Below are 16,722 nucleotides of genomic sequence, written 5' to 3' on the forward strand. Positions count from 1 at the left end.
TTATCAGTAAGATCTCATGCTCAAATAAATTCATTAAAGTTACTTTCAGGAGTGGCATCCACTTCCTAAACAATATGCCTCTGGAAACTCTATGAACTTTGAGAAACAAAGGTCATTATAGCAAGGCTTTCAAGTCTTTTGTTCATAGAGTCACTATGAGTTGTGCTCAACTCAACAGCAATCAACAACAACATCGAACTTCAAAAGAAATTCCATTTCTGAAAGCAGACCATAATGGAAACTTCAAAAGGTTTTTCTGCAAACATGCAAGAATGATAGTACATCACTCAAGATGCACTCAGCAATATTTAGCCTCTTAGCTCAATATTTGTATACATTAAAAACAAACAAACTAGATTTCTGCTGACTGCATTTTAAAGTAGCTGATGTAGACAAATACATGCTGATTGTTCTTGGCCAACACACATGCATCTTTAAGTACATACGCTTTAGTAAAGTTTTCAACCTATGGTCCTTGAACTCCCAGTGAATCATGAGGAGCTTGCTGGTAGCCTAGTACTGCCCGTTCAGTAGAGGCAGAAAGCTGAGTCGGGATGGTGAGGGGCAGCAGCAAGAATCTGGTCAGTAGACCACCAAATGAAGATAGACCATTCAGGTGGTCTGCAGTAAGAAAAAATGAGAGAATCACTAAAGCAGCATATTTTTCATCATGCCCAATTAAATGACCATGTTGCTTCACCTCACTCAACCTAATGCTCTTCGTACGGTAAAATAGTATGTTTTGCCCAAAAGTCATAAGATAACTAATTTTGCACCTTAAAAACAAATGTCATTACAATGACACTCAGTAACTTCTCCTTCTCATTATAAGACTTATCTCGGTAAACTGGGACTAACAAGATGCTGCCAAGAATTTGCACTAAGAGTAGAGGTATAACAAGAACATTTACTATACAACACAGAAGATGTAGAAGTAATATGTGGGGCATTAAAAATACATAAGAAAAAGGATGCATGTTATTTCTGTTAAAGGAAGAAATGCATGTCTTACAGGAAATGTGTCTGGGATTACACCAGTGTTAAAATGGTTTTGAGTATATTCTTAGTTAGATGCCCAAGATGTCTATGTCTCATGTTGGAATATCAGTAATAAACTACAGCTAGAATTTCTGTAAACAAACTTAAAAAATCAAAACCAACTGCCACTAAGTCAATTGCAACTTGTAGCAACCCTGTAGGACGGAACAGAACTGTCCTATAGTTTCTAAGCTTGCAAATCTTTACAGAAGACTTTTCCCAATACTACATCTTTCTCCCACTGAGAAACTCATGGGTTCAAAACACCAATTTTTAGGTTAGCAAACACACATTAACCAGTATGCCAAATTAATCATAGAGTTAATAAAACAACATAAGGACCAAAAGTTAAAAAGCCAAAATATTTTCTGAAATTATGAGACTGGCCTGTTTCAGCACAATAAGATCTCTGTTTTACAAAGACCTTTATTCCTGTTTCACAATAATGCAATACAATTCAACAGACTGAGCACCTACTATGTATATGGTCCTGATTCAAGTGTGGTTTTTCTCACTTCCCTACCTTTTGTGAATTTCTCGACTCATTTACCAACATCAATTTTTTTTATACTTTCAAACTCCAAACTCCACATTCATAATTCTAAACATCAAGGAATTTCATACTTAAACTTCTATGCCACCCACCCTACAGGATGTTTCCACTTAAAAATCCTTGTACTGCTTAAACCTAAACATACTGAAAGCTAAATGAGTGTTTTCCACTTTATTTTCCCAGTACCAAACTTCAATGTGCCCAGCAATCACTTGGGAATCTTGTTAAACAGGCTCCAGTTGATGGCAATGATAGTGGTCCAGGGACCACACTTGGAGGTTGAAAGTGCTAAACTGTAAATTCCTGAGGGCAGGGCCTTTCTGGCTCTCTGTTGTTTCACAAAGAGTACACACTATGGCTCAACACACTGCTATTGGGCAACTATAGACAGAATACTCTTTCAGTCTCTTTTTTCATCAGATGAGCATTCTACTATCTGTCCAGTCGCCCCCTTTCCTGGTACACACACTATTCCAATCAAGGCAGCCCACCTTATTTACCACTACTCAGTGCATGAAAGGAAAGGCTAGTCATTCACTGGAGAAGGATAGCAAATGAGAGGAAGATCCTTAACCAGGGAGACTGATACAGTGACTGCAACAAGGGCTTGAGGGTGTTGGAGATTGTGAGGATGGCACAGGATAAGACAGGGTTCAGATCGGCTATTTATAAATTCATTAGGAGTTGCACTCAACTAGACAGCACTGAACAACAATGCATGATTATTTCTAACAATTTTTAAGCCCTATTCCTAACACTCTTAAATATGGTATGTTCTCTCTGCCAGTCCATAAAGAATATACCTTTTACAAACTAGTTTGTATCACTTTTAAAAAGCCTATTTTAACTAACCCTGTCTTAATGAGATCACACTGTTTTCCTGTATTCCTTCAGTTACTGCACATTTAATGCTAAATTAAATTCAAACCTCGAGTTGCTATAATCAAGGATGCTTTCGGCAGAATGTTAAATGATCCCGGAAGTATTAAAAGAAGATGGAAAGAATATACTGAGTCACTGTATCGAAAGGAATTGGAAGACAAAGAAGAAGTTCATGAAACAACATATGAGCAAGAGCCTATGGTGATGAAAGAAGAAGTTCAGGCTGCTTTGAAGGAAATGGCAAAAAATAAGGCTCCAGGAATAGATAGTATACCAATTGACATATTTCAGTTAACAGATGCTGCCATGGACATGCTCACCAAGTTGTGCCAAGAAATCTGGAGAACCACCACTTGGCCAATTGACTGGAAGAGATCGATATTTGTTCCTATCCCAAAGAAAGGTGACCCAACAGAATGTGGAAACTACAGAACAATCTCACTGATTTCACATGCAAGCAAGATTTTACTGAAGATTATCCAAAAACGACTGGAACAGCACATCAACAGTGAGCTACCAGAAGTCCAGGCTGGGTTTAGAAGGGGTCGTGGTACTAGAGATATTGTAGCTGATGTTAGATGGATCTTGCCTGAAAGCAGGGAATACCAGAGGAATGTCTATCTGTGTTTCATTGACTATGCAAAGGCATTTGACTGTGTAGATCATAATAAACTGTGGCTGACTCTGAGAAGAATGGGAATCCCAGAACACTTGGTCGTGAAAATGCGAAACTTATACTTGGACCAGGAGGCAGTCGTCAGAACAGAGCAAGGGAACACTGCATGGTTCAAAATTGGGAAGGGCGTACGCCAGGGATGCATCCTATCTCTATACCTTTTCAACCTATATGCAGAACAGATTATCCGGGAGGCTGGGCTCTATGAGGAGAAATGTGGGGTCAAGATTGGTGGACGATTTGTCAGCAATCTGCATTATGCAGATGACACAACCCTGCTTGCTGAAACTGAGGAGGACCTGAAGTGCCTGCTGCAGAGGGTCAAGGACTGCAGCCTCCAATATGGATTGAGGCTCAATGTCAAGAAGACAAAGGTTCTTACCACTCGACCAATTGGCAGCATCAGGATGGATGGTGAAGAGATTGAGATTGTACACAGCTTTAGTTTGCTTGACTCCATAGTCAACAGTCTTGGCACCAGCAGCCAGGAAATTAAAAGGTGCATTGCCATGGGAAAGTCTGCTGTTAGGGACCTCTCCAAAGTACTGAAGAGCAATGATATCTCTCTGGAGACTAAGGTGCGTCTGATAAAGGCCATGGTCTTCGCAATCACTTGTTATGCATCAGAGAGTTGGACAATGACCAAGGAGGACAAAAGGAGAATTGATGCCTTTGAGCTGTGGTGCTGGAGAAGAGTATTGAGAATACCATGGACTGCTAGGAAAACAAACAGATTTGTCCTGGAAAGGGTTAAACCGGGTGGTTCCTTGGAGGCAAGGATTCTGAGGCTCCGTCTAACATACTTTGGACATGTTGTGAGGAGAGACTGGTCCTTAGAGAGGGACATCATCCTTGGGAGGGTGGAGGGACGGCGCAGGAGAGGAAGGCCATCTATGAGGTGGATTGATTCAGTGACTGGGATAATTGGGATGGGAGTGTCGGAGACAGGGTGATTGGCACAGGACAGAGCAGAGTTTAGGGCTGTTGTACATAGGGTCGCTACGAGTCGCAGGCGACTCGGCGGCACATAACAACAAACAACAACAACAAAATGTTTCTATTGTATTTTACATTTGTATTCCTGTGTATTGCTTACCTTTAAAAATATTGTGACATATTGAAGAATTTGTTGTTGTTGTTACATTTTTTTTTAAAAAGGGATAATGATTTCTTCAGTTTTGAACCAATACAGCCAGTATAACTTTTGCTTCATTGTTGCTGAATAAAATCCAGTTGGAACAGACTCGTAATTGACCCTCCAATAGGTTTTCCAAGGCTGTACAGGAGGAGACTGCCTCTCTTTCTGCCTCAGGGTAGCTGGTGGATGTGAACAGCCTGCCTTTGAATTGACAGTGCAACCCTTACTCACTAGGCTACCAGGGCTCCAAGCAACAGCATAGTAAGCAATAAACCATGCAACATATTACAGACACTCAATGCTGGTTGATTACAAAATGCTTCCTTAGGGGAGCTCTGGTGGCCTAGTGGCAAGAAGCTGCACTGCAATCCCAGAGGAACACGGTTCGAATCCACCAGATGCTCTGCCGGGAAAGGCGGGACAATCTCCTCCTGTACCTGTCAGATCTGATTTGACATTACACGCACACACACAAATAATAAAATTTTAAAAAAATAAAATAAAATGCTTCCTTAAAAAAAGTAGAACCAACATGGTTATCAGGGGTAGAAGGGAGAGAGAAGGGAATAAAAATCAGCAAATAGTTAATGTTGTGTGCTATCAAGTTGGAACCGACTCACAGCTGACCTTCCAGTGGGTTTTCAGAGCTGTAAATCACACAGGAGGACACTGCCCATCCTCCCATGCCTTTGAGTTGGCAGCACAGATCTCACCTCTAGGCCACCAGAGCTCCCTAAGTTGATAATAGGCACATATTAAGATGGGTGATGGGAAAGGTAATATCCAACAAGGGGATCATTAGCACAGTATCACTAAAGAGAGGGAAGACAGAATTACAGAAAGATTGATGGAAATCAGAATTACAGAACTGGGAGAAGTATAATTCCATTGGGGGTACTCAAATTAGTATTATGAATGACTGTAAGAAAATTTAATGTGTTTTCTAAACTTTCACTCAAATCACAATTTTTAAAAGTTTTTCTACTTAAAAAAAAATCATCTGATGCCTGGAAGAGTTCAGATAGCAAGAGAGTTGATCCTTCCTCAATAAATCACTAGAAAGAGAATCATCATCTTTCTATTAAGAAGTTGAAAGGGGTTAAGGACTACCTTTGTCAATTTCAAACAACTGTAAATTTTCACCACCAACTAGTCTTTCCATCACATTAAAAGACTCAACTCATGCTGAGTTGATTCCAACTAAACACCTCTCCATAGAGCTTCCAAAGCTGTAAACTATACAGGGAGGACAATGTCATAAAATAAAATGTCTGTCAGTGAAAAACACATCTCATCTAGAAACTCTCAGATTAAAAAAAACCCCAAAAATCCTTAACAGGAGGAATTGTTGATCTTGATCCTAAATATGAGAAATGAACAGGTTTTGGTTAGAGGGCAATCTATGTGCCATGATATCACAGCTATAAATTTAGAAGAGTTATTTTATCCGTAAAGGAGAAAGAAAATTTCTAAATTTTAAGACTAATGAATTATTGGTTATAGACCTACTCTCTTCATCAGTGAAAAGTTGATTATATTTTGTATATATATTTTAAAAATAACACAAGAGGAGAGAAATAGAAACAAGAGAAATTAGCATTTTTTATTATAGCCATGGTTCAAGTTGTGACTGCCAATTATAAATGATGTGATACTGAACAAGCTATTATAAGTTTTTGGCCTTCATCTTCTTAGCTGTACAATACAGATTATCTATGTTACACAGTCACCGAGAACAAACTAAGATAACATAATCAGTTAAAACAGTAATTGTTGCATAATAAATACTGGAAACCACTGATTAATCACTACTCAATAATTAAGTAGATGCTTAAAGTTGCTATACGTGAATATACAAAAAGATTCCATGATGTTCTCAGGACCTTCTGAAATAAACACAAGAAACACTCACTGTTACTGTATCTAGATGAGATGTGTTTTTCACTGACAATCAGTTCTCCTGATACCGCTGTAAGTACAGAATGACCAAATCACTGCACTTTTCATTAAAGTGAACAAAGTGAGAAAAGCTAGTTAGTTGTTGTTGTTGTTGTGCACCATAAAGTCAGAACCGACCCTAGCTGACCCTCCAGCAGGTTTTTCAGACGCAGTTAATCACAGGGGAGGAGACTGCCCATCCTTCTCCCGCAGAGCAGCTGGTGGCCTCAATACATGTCCCTTCAGGATTGTAGCTTCTTGCCACTAGGCCACCAGAGCTCCAGGTGGTTGTGGTCAATTAATTTTTTTAAATTATGAAAAGATCATAAAGATCACGCAAAGTCCCCTCTAGGGTCTTAAGTACCGTTCCCAGTGTAACAGGATCATCATAGTACAGTAGAGAATGGTACAGAATATGCTGTCTAGGGGAGCTCTGGTGGCCTAGTGGCAAGGAGTTGCAACTACAATCCCAGAGGCACACGGTTCGAATCCAGCAGATGCTCTGCCGGGAAAAGGAGGGACAATCTCCTCCTGTACCAGTCAGATCTGATTTGACGGTACACTCACACAAAAATAAAAAAATTAAAAAAAAAAAAAAAGAATATGCTGTCTAAAAATGTCACAACAGCTGGAAATCCTGGGAGCATGAAAGCCTGGAGAGAACTGTTCAATCATCTGACAAGCCTCTGACATAGACACCTGAAACAGGGACTGCTGCAACGGGTCTAAGCAGGAGAATGTGAGGCTGGTGAGGACAGACAAACTTCATTCAGATCTACTGGTCACAGGGTTACTCTGAGTGGTAGGGGACACAGCACCTCACAACAACAACTACTTGGCTAAAATTAGGGATTTTAAAAAATGTACAAAGTAGTAAAAGCTAAAAAACTGAATTATGCTAATACAAATGACTGAAAATAATGGCTAGCAAGATCTTATAATATGAATTAAGTCACTTCTGTATTCACCAAAATCTTGACAAATTTCCAAAAGTAATAAGGAAGATTTTTATATACCTGATTATTTGCATATATAAGAAATTTGGATCCAAAAAGAAAGTATACTGTAGCAACTGGTCAAAAAGGTTTTTTTTTAAAAAGTAATTTTGATCAATCCCAGAGGTGCACGGTTTGAATCCACCAGAAGTTCTGCTGGAGAAGGAGGAGCAATGTCCTCCTCCTGTACTAGTCACATCTGATTTGACGGTACACACACACAAAATAATAAAATAAATTAAAAAAATAGTATAAAAAAAAGTAATTTTGTTTCTTTTTATACCAATGCTGGCTGATACTTAAAATCTTTAAAAAAAAAACCAAACAAACCACAAACCTAAAGATGATAGTCAGAAGGGTCAAATGAATTAAAAATAGGCCACATAAGCAGTCCATTTGTAAGTACTTGAGTCTTCACCATTTTAATGTCATATTATGACATATTTAAATATGTCATAAAAAGCATCTAAAAATGTTTTCTTTTCTATGTTAATGAAAGTATTTCTATTACCTCTTATATTTAGATAAAAACTCCAATCCTGGCCTGCGAGAGTCAGTTCCAACTCACAGCAAACCCCTACTGGGCTTCCTAAGTTGTAAATTGAAAGGGGAGAAGACTGCCCATCTTTCTCCTTTGGATCTGACTGTTCGTGGATTTGACTGTTCATGACGCATGGCCTTTGAATTAGCAGAAAAATGCAATAAAACTACTAAAAGCCACTGTTTGCTTGAAAAGCTAAGGATATGTGCCAACACCCTTAAGAAAAAGTCTGTCCTTCTCAACAAAAAAACTACTTTAATAAGCAAGCACTACTTTACATATTAACCTGAAACTCTCACTTGAAATAATTCTATTAAATTCTTAACTGTCACAATAATAATGGAGAATAAATGTTTCCATAATTAAATTCTAAAAGTAATCCTTTTATCTCACATAGCCCCTGTTAACATCAGGCCAAACCTCTTGGGAAGAAAACAGACTGATGACTATGTCCTTCCCAAACTTTACTCTGAAAGTAGAACATAGTTATTTTTCTTCCCAGTAATCTACTCCTCCAAGATACGGACACTATCTTTTTCTAAATGGTAACAAGTTATCTAAAGCTTAGGCTTCATGCTATTAAAAACCCACTCTAACAATGTCTGGCTGGTCTTAAGCCACACTAACAAAAGGCTTAAATAAATTAGTGCATTATCAAGAGAAGAAAAGGGGAGAAATGGCAGAATTTTAAAATCAGAATAAAAAGTTTTCATTAAAACTAAGCATTGCCTATAGCAAGTACTAATAGGTTTCATTAATGATTACCTCAAAGATGAAGTATTTTGACCTGAATTTGACCCAAGGCTGCTTAAAATCATGCTTTTTATTTTCCTGCTTGTTTCCTAAGGATCTAAATTGTTAATGTGCCACCAGAAAAATGCTACCACATAAAATACACTATGTTTCTTCTATGAACTTTTTTCCCCCTCATGACAGAGCCCTCAGGTATGTCTTAACAGTCATACAGGATACTCACAGATTTTAATGAAGCCATTCAGGAAACACATCAGCATAAAGCTAAGTGTATATGATTTACAGGTAGACTAAGTGACTAGATTTTCAACTGCTCTAAATGTCAGTATGCAATGAAAAGTTGTACACTCTCCAATCCTCAACAGTTAAGGAATTGCTCATTTTTTCAGAAACATACAATATCAGGTCAGAACAAAACCAAATGTCATTTTTGCCATTCCTGAGAAGTTGCTGATTCTTCAGCTAAAACATACCACCTCTGGGAATCATATTATGGTTACATTAAAGGGATGCTTAGCTCAAGCAATCATAGAACGAATCTTATTACGTGCCATACTACGGAATTAAAACACCTCTCCCCCGCAAACTGCTGCTTATAAGAAAGTAGAAGCATGCTGCAGGCTTGAAAACTTTAAAAGTACTGGTCCTACTAGGGTAAGTCAGATCCCCAAGCATCTGTACTTTTATCCTACATATTTTCCTTTACGTAAGACTGATCGGAATTTGAGTAGCCCACTCCGACAGCAAACTGGCCCAACGCCCCCATCCTGTAGCAAGAAGCCACGTTTTACTTGGGCAGATCGTTTCTCCTCCCCTCCTTCAAATAATGCCTGTGGCCACTTGAGACTTCCCCAGTTGAGCTCCAGAAACTTGCAGGCTTAAATGGCCAAACTGGAACCAACCAGGGCAGCTGTCATCTGAAACTCAGGAAAACTGAGACCAGCCAACTCTGCTGAACAAGGAAGGGTGCGGAGAGATGTGGCGGGGCCCGTAGGAGGGAATGCATTAGGCTCCCCGCCCCCCCCCCTCCGCCCCATCAATTCGCTTTTCTGCAACCCCAGCGCCGCCATCCTGTTCCTGAATAATTAAACGGGCTGGAGAGGGAGTGAGGTGGCCAGAGAGGCAGTTTCTGGTCCGAGTTTTCCGAATGCAGGCGCGGGGATCTGCGAAGCCCGGTGGCTGCAGCTCTGCGCGCACAAGACTTTTCCCCGCGGCTGCAGAGGGAAAGCAGCGACCCCCAAGGCTCGCGGGGCAGCCGGAAGCGGAGTGCGGGGAGTGACGTGGAGGAGAGGATGACAAAGGGGCGCAGGGCCCGGGCCGCGCGGCCCCGAAGGGGGTCGGGACAGGTGGCCGGGCCTGGCCGGGAACAATGGGGGGCCGAGGCTGCCCCCTGGCGCTCACCTACCTCCAGTGCCTTCCGAGTTCTCGTTGAGGCTGCCGGAGGAGTCGTGCTGGGCGCCCACACACCCTCCCATGGGGGACCCCAGCGCCTCGTCCGCCACCTCCGAGCACTCGTCCAGGCCCGCCGCCGCCTCAGCCTCCTCGGGCGCCGCCGCCCCTGAGCTCCGGACAGGGGCCCCGCTCCGCTCGCCTGCCGCGGCCCAGCCTCCGCCCCCCTCGCCGCTCCACCCACCGCCTTGGCTCGGCCCCTTCCTCCGCGCCCACTTCTCCCTCAGCCTCCCGGCCGCCCGCCCCGCAAGCCTGGCCCGCACGCCGCCCTCGCCTCAGGCTCGGCCCCGCCAGGCCCGGGCTGGCCCATCCCGGGGTGGGCTGCACTGCCCGCCTCGCCCCTTCACAGCCCCGCACAGCCACGTCCCTGCGAGCCCCGCACCGACTCCGCCCGTCCGCCAGGCCCCATCGGCCCCCGCCCCGCGGCGCCGCCCTCAAGCACCCGCGGCCTGGGCTCGCCCGGCCCTCCCAGAACGGCCGCCAAGGGGCGGGGCCTGGGGCCGCCGCATTCTGATTGGCTGCGAGAGGGGCTGCGAAGGGAGTGGGAGGAGAAAGAGGAAAGTGGATAAGGGGGCGTTCAGTCCCGGGAAGAGAGGAAAGACTGGAGGCCGGGAGAAGTGAGAGAGAGAACGGAAAGAAGGGAGATACAACAGGAAAGATGGAACAAAAAGTGAAGAACGAAATCAAGTGTTTGTATTCCAGGCCATCAGCTTTTTATCTTTCTGATAGTGGGTCAGCAGAGTAGAAGAAATAATGGAAGACTCGCGGACTGGGACTGGCGGTTTCCCGAATAATTGGAAGGTGGGGCGTTACCTGGCTGAGCGTTGATGTCCTAGTACCTTTAGGAATCTTGTACAGTTCAGTTGGGTTGGTGTTGCGAGTTGGGGCTTCCCCGTACATTCCCACCCCCGCAGCCTCCTTAAATCACTGTGTCCCTCTGTTAAGAGGTGGAGAGGGAAGCTATCATTGTGGTTTCAAACCGGACTTGATTACCCAGGTGAAGCATCCCAAGTAAGGGAGAGATAAGCCTGGCCATAGTTGAGGGCGAGAGTTTGTTTCATTTTCATAGGGATGACTGTTCAAGATCATACGTATGGGTGTAATTAAGTTAAATACACTGCTGTTTTAAATCTAGATTCAGGTTTCAAACTAGAATATTAACCACGTCTCACGACATTGGCCTTTATGGTTCCAATCTAAGTCGAATTGTTAATGGTCCCTTCAGAATTGTGCTTGCTATGTTGCTTTAAACATTTTCTCTTCATACTGGAGCCGTTCTAGAGCATATATCCAGCTAAGAACTGTTTTTAACTATCTGCTCCATTTTTCTCTCAGATTTTCTTTTTTTAACATCCAAGGTTAGCTTTTGTTTAGCATTAAAAGGTGGAGGGAAGGAAACAACTTTTTAAAATCTTAAGGGAAATACCTAAGAATGAGACACCGCAGCTTGGAATTTGCATTTAAATATATTCTCATACACTGATGGTGGGAGTGTAATTGGTTCAATCTTTCTGCAAAGCAACTTGGCAGTGTGGATCAAGAGCCTTAAATATGTTCATATTCTTTGATTTGGGATTATTCTACATCTGGAAAGCTAGATCACAGAAATAGTCCAGAATGCAAAGATTCAGGCCCTTGTACTCATTTCATCATCAGATAAAAATAAGGGTGTTCTCTCTCTCTCTCTCTCTCTCACACACACACACACACACACACACACACACACACACCCCTCCCCTCTACAAGTCTATTGAAACACAAAATGTCTTATGAAAAATAAACGTCTGATGTATTAGACTTTTCCCAAACAATTAGCATTGTCGTCAAGTATTGTCATTAACCTACAAAAAAGAGTTTCTAGACAATCAATATTTTTAAGAGTTTTCAGGGATCTCTCTGAGATGCAGGGGCTGGGCCATAAAGAAGGATCATTCTTCGCTGGGATTCATGTTGGCAGACATGACTTTCCTGAAGAAGAGAAGCTGAATCTTTTCAAAGAGATTGCTGTACCTTGGATTTTTGCTCTAGAAATTGCAGAAACCAAAGTCTACTTCTTCGCTGTATATTAAACAGATGGTAGGCAACCAAGTGATGAGTGTTTTGTGATGAGCGCTGCAGAGTTGGCACTAGGAAGAGGGAGCAATCTCATCCATTTTACATCTTCTCGGCTGCAGATGTTCTCCACCCCATCTTCATCTCAGAGCAGTAAGACATGTTTCTAGGTGGCAGAATAATGTAACAGTGAAGGGATCAGGCTGTGGTTACATTCTTCCTGGGTTGAGATTTGGGATCCATTACACATCAACTCTGTGACCTTCAATTTTTATACCATTCCATTTTCTCACCTGCAAAGTTGGGCTAGTAATAATAGCTCTATGGGGGCTCTTTATTAAGTGTCTTCTTTATGTCATCGTCTATCTAAACTTCGCAGCATGTGTAAGTCCACTTAACAAGTTCCTGTAGAGGAAATGCTTTCTTGTGTGTTTCTGGGTTTTTTTAAGCTTTATTGAGATCTACTTCACAAACCATATAATTCACTAACAAAGTGATAAAATTCATTTTTTTTTAGTACATCACAGTGTGCAACCATTACCACCATCAGTTTTAAAACATTTTCATAATCCCAAAAGAAATCTCATATTCATTAGCAGATAATAGCTATTTTTCTCCCTAATCCTTGGCAAACACTGCTCTTTTTTTTATCTCTTTATGGACTTATCTATCCTAGATATATAAATGGATCAATATAACATTTGGTCTTTTGTGACTAACTTCCTTTACTTCATGTATTTTCAAGATTCATCAGTGTTTAGCATGTGCCAGCAACCTAATGCCTTTCATAGCCATTATGTGGAATAATACTTAGTTATATGACTATTTCTGTAAAATCAGTATTGTCTTCAAGTATAATCATAAATTTTTTAAAAAGTTTGTATATGATAGATGTTTTTATGAGTCTTCAGGGGATGCCTTTGAATTGTGACCCTGAAGACGAACTTGCTGATGTTGAAGACGTACTTGCTTGGTCTTTTGGCAGTTCATGCTCAACCAAGGTTCAGTCCTTTCAGTGTTCTTCTCCGACATCACAAACTGTAGCATGGATTTCAGTCACCTGGGAGACTTGTTAAAATCAGATTAAGGAAGAAGTTTCTAAAAAGTAAAATCAGATTCTCTGAGATTCTGATTCAGGAGATCTAGAAGGAAGCCTTTTTAATTTGCACATCAAGTATTACCTGAAGCACTTTTGTTCACAGGTTGAATTTTGAGGAATGTATGTATGTCTAGGACAAAACTTAGTGCTTCATATTACCTTGCTTTTTTACTTGTCTTGTTCATCCATCCTCACAAATGGCACCACAGTCGGTCCATTTACTCAAGCCAAAAATGCAAGTCGTGGGTACTTTTGTTGCCTGGACAATGGCCTCTGGCTAGGCTTCATCCCCTTGGAGGATTCTCACCTGCCACTAACCAAGAGCAACCAGGAAGGCTCAGTGGTTCCACGTAAACCTCTGTGTTAAGCAGAGGCAGATTGTAGATGGCAGAAGTAGCTTCTGAGCAACACTAAAGAGGCACCAGGCAACGCTAACCTCTGTCTTTCTGAACACAAGGTTTCAGGGACTTGTGAAAGATTTCAGGAAGGAGAAAGCTATCATATTTTATTCATCTTGGGATGGGGCACTGTTAGGGATATCAGGTGTGCAGGCAGGCAAATAATATTTAGGATGGGGTCCTTTGCAAAAGCTTCTGGGGATGGTTAGTATGTCTTATTCTTGGATGCTGAGCATCCACAGCTTCCTGTCGCCTAGTTGGAATCCTGCTGAGAGAGCTGCTTTCTTTCTTACTCCTTTTGGAAGGTCACTCATTGGTCACTGTACAAGGTGCTTCACATGCTTAGAAGACTGGCTCAAGCTGATAGTTCTGAAAAACATCTTAAGCATAAGCTTGAGGGCAGTGCTGTTCTGTGTCCCAGGGGTGTGGGTTTTATCTTCCTTGATCTTTAAACACAGAATAGTCTCCCATTGTTTGGTTTAAGATGACAGAGAAGCAGAAAATATAGTTAGGAAAGTGGAGATTTTGGTGTTCGGGTTCTACCTACTCTTAACCAGTCTCAATTCCTAATCTTCCTTACCTCCTACAGCTAATCTATTAATAAATCATCATTATTCATAAAATATGTTCTGAGCTTGCCTACTTTTTATCCATCTTTGTTGTCACTACCAACTATCTTACCTTGACTACTGTAATATCTCCTAATTGACTTTGTATCCTTCTACTATATTTTTTTACCCAGCAGGTTGACCTTGGATTTGGGATTTGCTAGTTAGGTGATTTCATCCTACTTGAATCCACAATCAATACTCTTGGTACCAGTAGTTAAGAAATCAGGAGACTTATTTCACTAGGAAGGCTTCAGTCACATGTCTCTTCAAATGTTTGAGGAGCAGAGATACCAGTTTGAGGACAAAGGTGTGCCTAATTCGATCATGGACTTTTAAGTCACTTGCTACACATCTGAGAACTGGACAATGAATAAGGCTAACAAGAAAATTGATACCTTTGAAATGTGGTGTTAGAGAAGAGTACTGAATGCCCATGGCCAGCCGAAAGAACAAACAGGTATGTCTTAGAGAAGGTGCAGCCAGAATGCTCCTTGGAGGCATAAAAGATAAAGTTTTGTCTCACATCCTTTGGGCATGTTGTGAGACGAGGTTATTTCTTGCATATCATGCTTGGAAAGGTGGAAGAGTGAGGAAGACCCTCAATCAAATAGATTAACACAATGACTACAGCAGTGGGTTCGAGTGTGTCAGAAAGTGTGAGGATGGCACAGGTTAGGACAAGGTTCAGGTCTGTTGTCCATAGGGTCACTGTGAATCACACTTTACTTGACGGCATCTTGCAATAACAATATACTTGGTCTCACATGCTCTGGGCCTGTGTTTAGGAAGGGCCAGTCCTTGGGAAAAGACATCTTGCTTACAAAGGTGGAGGGTCAGCGAAAGAGTAGAAGACGTTAAACAAGATGGGTTAACCCAGCTTCTGTAACAATGGGCTCAAGTACAGAAGAGATAATGAGGACAGGGCAGGGTTGTTGTTCATAAACATGTTGTACATAAAGTCCCTGTGAGTCGTGGTTGCCTCAGTCACAGCCAACTCCCAGCTGACCCTCCAGCAGGTTTTCAGAGGCTGTAAATCATAGGTGAATAGATTGCCCATCTTCTCCCCTGGGATAACTGGAGAACTTGAACCTGCTGTCTTTGGGTTGACAGTGCAACTCTACAGTAGGCCATGAGAGCTCAAGTCGTCCTTTTGTCTAGGAGGACATCTTTGAGGAAAGCCTCTTTTTCAAGGTTGAATCCTTTGTGGTAGTTTACCTCCAATCTTACAATCTATAGCTGAGCATCACTCCTTTCTATTAACATAATAATAGGACCTTCTGACCTTGTACCAAGTATTACCTTTTCAAGGAATGAGAAGGAACATTTTAACTCTTCTAAACTTTAACTGGTTTACTTCTCTGTTTGCTCTGAATCATAGACTTTATTTCCCTGCTTCTTTCCCCCGCCCCCATGATGTGCTGAATTAAAAGTATTTTTACTTGACACAGTTCAGTTCAAAAAAGTCTGCTAAAAATTTGGAAAGGTCCCTGACTTCAGACCATCCTAGCGCAATACATCTGTTGATTTCCTGATTCAGTGTAAAAAAGACAAAAATAGTCACCAATGGACTGATAAACAGTGTTATGTTAGATGTAGAAAAGACAGAGATTGTCAACAATTTCAACTAACCTAGGTCCACAATCCACACTTTTGGAAACAGAAATCAGAAGACATATTGCTTTGGGCAAGTCCACTGTCAGGGACTTCTCCAAATTACCGAGTGGTAGTGATGTCAGTTTGAAGACTAAAATGCACCTGATTCAGGCATGACCTTTTCAGTCATTTGTTATGCATCTGAGAAGAATTGATGTCTTTGCATTATGATGTTGGAGAAGAACACTGAATATCAAATGGACTGCCAAAAGAACAAACAGATATGTCTTAGAAAAAGTACAGCCAGAGTGCTCCTTGTGAAAAGATTGAAATTAAAATAGTCCCTATAGTTCTCAGCTGAATTAAACTTTAAAGCCCCACACCCAGGTATCCAGGGCAACAGTATTTCAAGAATAGCTAGCAGAAAGGCAGAACAAACAAGCTCAACTGATAACCCATGTGCCTTTGTTTCCCGACTGATAACCAATGTATCTTGTGCTTTTCCACTGCCCTGGAGTTTGAGAATTTATGACACCACCCTATAGTTAAAGATCTATCTAACTGCTACATGTGCTACGTGACTGCCGCAAGTGCTACGTGCAACAATGCTGTGTAAACCCTGAGCGAACACTGAACCAATGAATTCAAATTGTGCTTTCATCACCCAATGAGAAGCTGATACTCAGTTGTATCCCCCTAAAGTGTATAAAAAAACCCAACTTTGTCTGCTCTGGGTCGGCTCCTTTGTCTCCTGCGAGAGATAAGGGTCGGCCTGGAGCTCCGCAATAAACCTCTTATCTCTTGCTGTTGCATCAAGCCGGTGTCTTGGAGTCTTGGGTCTTCGCCGTCCACTCGGGACAGAACAGGACCAGCGGTTTGGGGGTCCTTCACTTGGAGGCAAGGATGGCAAAGCTTTGTTTCACATACTTTGGACAAGTTGCTAGGAGAGGTTACTCCTTGGAAAGGGACATCATGCTTGGAAAGGTGAAGAATCAGCAGAGAGAAA

At 41.7% G+C, this 16,722-nt stretch overlaps 1 protein-coding gene across 1 annotated transcript in view; it reads right to left on the reverse strand.

Moving 5' to 3' along the window:
- UBTD2 (ubiquitin domain containing 2) overlaps window positions 1-10,065 on the reverse strand; it is an 82,391-nt gene extending 72,326 nt beyond the window's left edge. Inside the window, exon 1 of the mRNA XM_006884351.1 lies at window positions 9,920-10,065. Within this exon, the coding sequence (XP_006884413.1) occupies window positions 9,920-9,989 (70 nt within the window). The 5' untranslated portion in view covers window positions 9,990-10,065. The remainder of the gene's footprint in view (window positions 1-9,919) is intronic.
- Window positions 10,066-16,722: the final 6,657 nt, after the last annotated feature.

Source organism: Elephantulus edwardii, unplaced genomic scaffold (genome assembly GCF_000299155.1).
Source record: "Elephantulus edwardii isolate Elephantulus edwardi_28Jun2011 unplaced genomic scaffold, EleEdw1.0 scaffold00033, whole genome shotgun sequence".
Taxonomy (NCBI): Eukaryota; Metazoa; Chordata; class Mammalia; order Macroscelidea; family Macroscelididae; genus Elephantulus; species Elephantulus edwardii.